General features: G+C 33.6%; 1 protein-coding gene across 1 annotated transcript; it reads left to right on the forward strand.

The window, feature by feature from the left end:
* The first annotated feature begins 1061 nt into the window (after positions 1–1061).
* On the forward strand, positions 1062–2583 carry HAT22 (Homeobox-leucine zipper protein family). Its single transcript, XM_047301022.2, has 3 exons — positions 1062–1692; positions 1789–1868; positions 1989–2583. Exons 1-3 carry the CDS (start codon positions 1168–1170, stop codon positions 2272–2274), a joined length of 891 nt encoding a protein of 296 aa, XP_047156978.1. The 5' UTR covers positions 1062–1167; the 3' UTR covers positions 2275–2583.
* Positions 2584–8558: the final 5975 nt, after the last annotated feature.

The raw sequence follows: 8558 nt of genomic DNA on the forward strand, positions 1-8558 counted from the left end.
CGTTATGTATTTGGTAGCTAGGGCTATGAATATTATAGGTTGATCATGAATTATGAGTGAGGCAATTGGTGCAACGCATCGCCGACAATGCATTATTGGAAGTGCTTGTAGTACTAATAGAGAGAAGTAGGTCCGGAACACTCCACATCAACTTTCTAGTTAAGCAAAGATCCGGATTCTTGTTGATGAATCATATTCTGGCGCCATTATAACTCTTTGAAACTCCATTTCTGTCTTGTACCTACTTTTCTTTTCTTTTGGAAATTAACAAATCCTGCACATCCCTTTCTACTCTCCACATTATTCATAATAAGCAAGAGAAAACCCTCCAACCATCCCTCACATTCCTCCTTCATTAGCAACTAGTATTGGTAAGCAAGGTGCATGCATATATGACATGCTACCCATCTCTTATCTCTAACTGCTTAACCCCGGCATGGAGTGGGAGACACTTCATGCGGGTCTGTTACAATTATGGAAAACACAAATCCATCTCTACCTTTTTCCAACTTACATATATGTTCATTCATGTAACGAATAATAATAAAAGAAAAAAAAACGAAATAAGGAATGGTGGGACAGGAGTAAAGTGGGAGTAAAGGGGGCCAATAATTGGGACAATGTAAAGTGAAGCTGCTACATACTACGCAGGGAAGCATATGTGGGAAAGGAATTAAAGTGTGGCAATAATTATGTATTGTAATATAGGTACGTGTGTGGGTGGCGAAGGGAAGCGAATCACCCACCCTCTTGATGTGTGTTTGCATTGGCATTGGCATGTGAAGATGTTAGGGTTGTATAGCAATATAGGATCTCAGAGAGAAAGATTATCCAACTTTGTCTGCTATCATAATGGAGGTAACAGTAGTGGGGCACATAATGGTCAACCTATGCAACAGATATAGAACTCATAATTTCCAACACCCATATTCCTTTCACTACTCATTCCGCCCTTTGATTAATAATAATCATAGCCACCCACCCACCCACCCTTTGCCCCCACAAAAAGTCACATTCATTCTCTTTCCCCTCCCTCTCTTCTCAATAAACACCCTTCTACTACCTCCCATCACACTTTATAAACCACACCATCATCTAATCATCATCTAAACTAAACCACTCTCTATTTCCTTCCTCCTCTCCCACACATACTCCTTCCATCACCTTATGATGGGTCTTCATCAGGATCCCACCGACTCAGGCCTTCAGCTTATTCTAGGATTAGCTTTGACATCCACCCCAGAAGATATCATCACTCCATCACCACCATCCATTCTTCATCATCACCATCTTACCACTCACAGGCCAAACTCCTATTCCTCTAAATCCTCTTTCATCTCTCCATCTAACTCAGAGCCTGAGCCTTCACTCACGTTGGGCCTCTCCCGCGAAACTTATCCGCAGCAGGTGGTGAAACTCCCCAGAAACATACCACACAACAAACTCTCCTCTGAGGACCCTCTTGAACAGACATCACCTCACAGTGCTATTTCCTCCTTCTCCAGTGGAAGGGTCAAGAGGGAGAGGGATCTCAGCTGTGAAGAGGTGGATGCAACAGAGACGGAGAGGGTTTCATCAAGAGCCAGCGACGAAGAAGAAGACGGCACCACCGCCAGGAAGAAACTTAGGCTTACTAAAGAACAGTCCGCTTTGCTTGAAGAAAGCTTCAAACAACACAGCACCCTCAATCCTGTAATCATATTCTCCCTCTTATTATTTTCCTACATGCATCAATATCATGACTTTTAATATCGTGACTCATATTGTCGTCTTCAATTGGGGTTACAGAAACAGAAGCAAGCTTTGGCCAAGCAGTTAAGTCTTCGGCCTCGACAAGTCGAAGTGTGGTTCCAGAACCGGAGAGCCAGGTAAATATGTTTGGTTGATTAAAACCTTATATGTTATGCATCTTCGTATCATTGAAAGGGGTCATACGTTATATCAATGTTTGAAATTGTTGATTAATATTTTTTGTTTCCTTGTTGCAGAACAAAGCTGAAGCAGACAGAGGTGGACTGCGAGTTCCTAAAAAAGTGTTGTGAAACATTAACAGACGAGAACAGAAGGTTACAGAAGGAGCTGCAAGAGCTGAAGGCACTGAAACTGGCTCAGCCCTTGTACATGCCTATGTCTGCGGCAACCCTCACCATGTGTCCCTCGTGTGAGAGGCTCGGCGGCGGGGTAGGCGGCGGCGCTTCCACTAAGTCACCCTTCTCCATGGCTCCTAAACCTCACTTCTTCAACCCCTTCGCCAATCCTTCTGCAGCATGTTGATTGATTCTTATTATGAATTAGGTTTTTAGTTTTGTTTTTGTCGTTAAAAAAAACAAAAAAAAAAAACAACGAAAGAAGAGTTTCCCGGCAACCTTTGTATTTTTTTGGTTGGGGGATAGGATACGTACGATGGATTACTACATCAGGTAGTGAAAAGTTAAGGGTGTAATTAACTAATACTGTAGAAATTTGTAACTGCTGATCAAAATTACTTTTTACTTTTGATCCTTTTGTTGTATGTTTATAAATCGTTATAGAAGAAGACATCCATATGTATGAAGGAATGAATCACTATTATTTTATTGTTCATTACATGTGTGATGTTGGTGCGCGTGTGTGTACGCATGAAAACATTTTTTATTGTAAGTCCATATCCGAATTATATGTCTTTGACTAAAACGCTACTAAAATATAATGCCCCGAAGAAAAAGAAATGAGTCATATGATGCAATATCTGTGAATGAGTAAAAAATAGAAATGAGTAACTCGGACGCGGTTAATTGATCTAGTCGTGGCTATAGAAAATGATATCACTAAAGGTTATTTTAGCTCGATTTCATAAAAATAATTTATGATTATTTTTGAAATATAGTGTATGTATGTTGACTCTTATAATGGAAGATGAAGTTGAACATTAATGTAGTACCCTAAAGGGAAAAAGAAGTCATTGCAATCATGTAATAGCTCCTATGCTACCTAATATTTTTAATGCATGTGGGGAGGAGGGAAGGTATATTGAAAAGCTAGATATATATATATATATATATATATATATATATATATATATATATATATATATATATATATATGAGTTTGTGTTGGAGGGTAGGATTATTAAGTTAACCAAGGTTGAAGGTGCGGAGGGGGAAGTTAGCTCACGTGTTTTTGTCTGAAAATCAGCTGCTTAAGGAGAAACCGAATGAGAGAGAGAATGACCAAAGAGGTCTGATTAAGCATGTGTGGAAACAAACGACTCTCTCACTGACTATCAAAAACCACCAAATCACAAAATTTGAAAAAGCTACTTTTCAAATTTTTAAGTACATTCTTCTTCTAAAACAATTACCAGACTAATTTATTAAATATCACACTACAGCTAAAAAAAATCACTATTCATTATTTTGTCTCTAAATATTTTTATTATTATTGTATTGGTTATCTTTAACTGAGAATTAAAAATAAATACAGTTTCGTTTAAGTGTGTACAATTCTTCTGTTTTAATTTTTGGTTTCTGGTTGAGAATTTTAGTGAAGATAATAATAATATATTTTTGAGGTGTAGTTTGAAAATAAATATGGAATAAAATTGAATTTTCAGAATTAGATTTAGTATTAATTTGTGGTGATGATAGAGATAGAATCTATTATGTAGATGATGTGGTGTAGTGAGATGCTTTACCTTTAAGGGGACTGGTGGGTCACACCTCCACGTGATAACCCAATGGGCCGGTCTCTCTCAAAATCTCAACATGAGATTTTCCTTCAAGGTCAGTCCTTCTATCTCCCTTTTCTCACATCTCTTTTCCATCAAAATAGTACTTATTATTATCATTTTATTTAATTTAATAATTTATTCTAGTAAATTTAATATTCAAAAATAAACAATAAAGCATAGCTTTTACTTATATATTATTTTCTAATAGGTGCAAACCTTTTTTTATTCATTTGTCATTTTATATCGTGTTCCCAACTGCTCAAAATGAAAGGTAACGATCACGTGTCCACTGCTATATACGTTCTAGCCACGCTATCATGATTGGAATTGGACGCTTCAACATTGAAAAACAGAGACGGGATAAGACTATCGTCACAATTATTATTTATAATATTTAACTATTCTGTACAGTGATTGTGTAAAAAAAATTAACTTGTACAGTTTTTTTTTTCTTTCACAATTTCTTTGAAATATAAAATATTAAATGGGAGTAAGCTATAAATAAAAAAAATAAGGTAAAGTAAGTGCAAGAATGGAAGAGAAAAAAAGCAAGGAGAGTTAAAAACGTATAGAAATTATATTGAATTGAAATTGGAGTGATGATTGAGAATGAGGTGGGCCAATAAATATGGTGAGAGAGTTTCCCGGAAAAGGAGACAAGTTCCTGGAAACTACTAATGAGAGTCGTCGTCCTCATCACTTTCATACGCCATTTTTAACCATTGAAATCGTCATAATCACATCCCACAAACTCTCTCCTTCTACACTCCACGACCAACAATTTTACAAGTTACGCTGATTACGCCATGACCCAAACAGTGTGAAAGCTATTCCAAAATTTAGATATTTCCAGTTGAGTATTTCTAGTCGTAAATGTAGCTTCTAAAACAAAAATTCACAATTGAACCGGTCACAAGTCAATTTCTTCCTTTTATCATCAATCCGACAAATAAAATTTTAATTATTAAAAATTTATGTGGTTCACTTTCTCATGCATTCATAACTAAGTTTGACGGAAAATTAATTAAGCATGTTCCATGACCCAAAATTTGCTGAACCACCCGTTCCATGGACACTGCTACCCTTGCCTAAAATTAGCGTGATAAAGCCGCGACCCAAAAATAAAAAACACTTTAAGCATTCTCATTTTCTTCATTATACGTTCTTATATATCATCACACTTTTGATTCTTTTCATTATTCTGGTAACAGTCTTCTCCGTCAATAGCAGAAGTCATTTATTCAATCGTAATGGCTTGAATCATCTTTCGTGATCCTCATACGAGACATTAGAAAAAAAGGAGAACTCAACTTGACTTTGTTATTTGTAATATATTAACTTAATAAGGAATGAAATTCAAATAGAGTAACAAGTAACCTTTCGATAGACATTTATCGATAGAAAGCAAACTGAAAATCTGTAAGAAATATATATATAAAAAAAAAAGAGTTAAAAAGAAAAAGGGAATTGAGAGGGAAAGATGCATGTATGATGGGAAGTGGATTCATATTTGAAAAGTAAAAAAGAGTAAAAAAGAGGGATTTGTGGATTGAGAATGACAAGAGGTGTGTGAAAAAGTCTTGGGAAGTTTAGTTGAGGTGGTGTGATGTTATGATTTAGTGTTTTGTATAATACGTGTGCACACACGTAATACTCCTAGATAAGCTAAAGACATATGTCTTATGGTGGCTTCTTTGTCGGCCTTTAAATGGTATTCATTTCAACAATAATCCTTGGTTTTTATTATTTTGTCATCATTGGTGGAAAGCACTATGCCTCTGCTCTAATCATATTAACTCACTTCCCAATATAATAAAATTCCTTTCTAAACACTCAACTCAATCATCGGATTAATTACGACCCTATACTTTATGCTTTGCAATCGTAACTTCACCCAATTCTTATATACAAATTAAATACCTATCTCCTACGTGGAGTAATTGTCACATTACCTAACTTACAAACATCATCCATTAATTATATCATCAATGTTTTCCTCAACCCAACCACCATACCTATTACTTCAATTATGCTAAATTCGTGATGTAACAAACTCGATTACATCTAATACATACATGCATGACTTTCTCTTCCGTTCTACGCATCGAAAACACAACACAAATCTACTTTGCTACAATTCGTATAGCGTAGAAAAAAGTTATCGTTTTGGCATATTACTGATTAATATGATCACGACATGTTATAAAGAAAAATACATGCTTAATTATGTTAAACATGACCAGATTCGTCTCTTGCGTTATTTATCTTTCTCTCATGGGTTCACATAATACACAGATAAAATATAATAATTAATCGAGCAGCAACCACTTCAGAGAAAACATAAACAAGTTGCAACTGAATTTCACGGGTTTGTTTAGTTTAGAAAAATAAGTCTATGGAAAAGCTGAAGAACGATGAAAACGTATCTAATAACTAAGTTTATTTTGTATTTATTCAAATCTATTATTAATTATCTCTCGTTTATTTTGCATTTCTCATACGCACTAAACACATTGAAAACATTGGATTACTTTAGTCCATGCTTTTGATGACTTCAATTTTTATAATTCTCATTTAGTCTTTCACTAAAACATTTAAATTATGAAACATATTGGCATGTTAGGAGATTATGAATTATTAGGAATGGTAAAACGTGTTTCATTTAAGAAACTAATCAATTAGTCTATTATCAATCTGGTTTATTAGGTTCACATTTTTAATCTTATCCAGTCCATGTTATTTAATTCATTGGCTCATTTTTTATTTTATTTATTTATTATAATTAAAATTAAAAATAAAAAAATTAAAATTTTTGTATTATATTATTTAAAATATACAATAAAATTATAATTTAAATTGTGAACAATTATAAATTATGATTCAACTATCAATTAAATTAAATAATTTAGTATGTAAAAGTAGTTTATTTTTTGTATCAGGGTAGAGCAACTCGTACTGGTGTACTCGTAGTGGGAAAATGTGTGCACTAATGAGTAAATGAGGAGAATGAAAGGCCTGTATGGCGGAGATTGAATTGATGAAAGGAATTAAAGAAGTTTTCCATTGAAGAGTGAAGGAATGCTTTGGGTTGGAAAGCGAGAGTTGTTGGGCTAATTGAAGAAGGTGCAATCCAAGTGTGTTGGAGAAAGCGAATGGCGTTTGGGTTTGGGTGGTCATCAAATTGAGCATCTCCAGATGGCAACTATAGCATCGTTGCGTGCCATATTCTTGCATACACATGTATGTACGCTCTAATTGCACAACACAAACAGATTGTCCAACAATTCCATTCAAATAAAAAATCGCTGTCTTGCATTCAACCTCTTCCCACAAGTAGTCACCAATTTAGGTAGATAAACAAACACGCATGCATACAACTTTCCCATGTTTAGTCTCTAATGTCGCAGAGATCTCAGGAAATGTAGCAGTCACCGATCGCTTGTCACGTGTCATGTCCCAAATAAGAATCAAATATTTAGCGTATCGGTATCGTTTTTAATCTTATTATGAATCATATCTTTCATGATTTTTCAGCTAAATGTCAGTATTCTTTCTCGCAGCTTCTGTGGCCCAAAACTTTCGTCCTTGTCACCATTATCATCATAAAAACTATTTCTATTGCATTAAAATGGATAGTTTTGATGTATCATATTTTTTTTCCTTCAATTAAGACCGTGATAAAATAATATTACAAAGACTCTAGTGATATAACAAATATCATATTGTTTTTACTCTATGTTCGAAAGCGGAACCTATAGTAGTAAGAAAAGGTGGAGTTGGGCCATAAATGCTGGGTCCTACAACGTTGGATTAATCAGAAATTTTGAGGGAGCTCAGAGGACAAATCACATATGCGATGCTGTGTTACGGTGATGAGGACCGGTCACTATTCCTCATTTATTTATATTCTAACCTAACTCACGACAGTGCCCACTTATAGCCCAAATGATTGCACGTGATTGGCCCAAATTCGAATACATAATTTGGATAAAGGAACCAAATAATAGATAGCATCGGCCGACAAAAACACTAACTACCATTGTCAAAAAGTTTTCGTTCAATATATATATATAATTATAATGTTATTTTTAAGTATATTTAAAAATGTGTTTTGTTAATTTTTGATATTTTCAAATAGTTATTTGACAAAAATAAAAATAAAGTGGAAGTTTTAATGCAGTTAGAAAATATCATTCCAAAATTCACCTCTTAATAGAAAAATAAAAATTGTAATACATGAAAATGTTTTGATCGGATAAGAAAAATGTTGATAATTTTTTAAAACTTTTGATAGACGTGAAAATAAACTTTTACCTTTTCATATTTTTGAGAATAAAATAATCCATAAACAGATCCTTCCTTGATGTAGTGTAGAATCAAAATTATATAGTTTTTGTGGAATATTTGTTGATTATTTTTATATTTATTACAACATTAGAATTTTTAAATCATCACAACTCGTGTATCATAAATAAAATTAACAAAAAATGTCATATTCAAGTCAATTTTATAAAATATTTAATTTTAACTTTTATTTATTATGTTTTTATCTTTAAGATGAGTTTTTATCCATTAAATTATCACAATTTATATATAATTTTTTCTAAATAAAAAACATTATGTTGTTTTACCAAAATTTCTTTTCTATTAAAATTTTACCCAAACCATCCTAACTATCATAGTTTTATTTTCTAACATCTGTTTGGGACCTTGTGAATGTGTGACAATGACATGATACTCTATGCTACTAGTACACAAAAATGTCAAACAATAAAAATTTATATGATTATAGGAAGATATTATTACTCATAGATTACTTTTCAATTAGCTTAAGAATGGAAATATAAGT

The sequence above is a fragment of the Vigna umbellata genome, chromosome 1 (genome assembly GCF_029865625.1).
Source record: "Vigna umbellata cultivar VRB3 chromosome 1, Vumbellata_1.0, whole genome shotgun sequence".
Classification (NCBI taxonomy): domain Eukaryota; kingdom Viridiplantae; phylum Streptophyta; class Magnoliopsida; order Fabales; family Fabaceae; genus Vigna; species Vigna umbellata.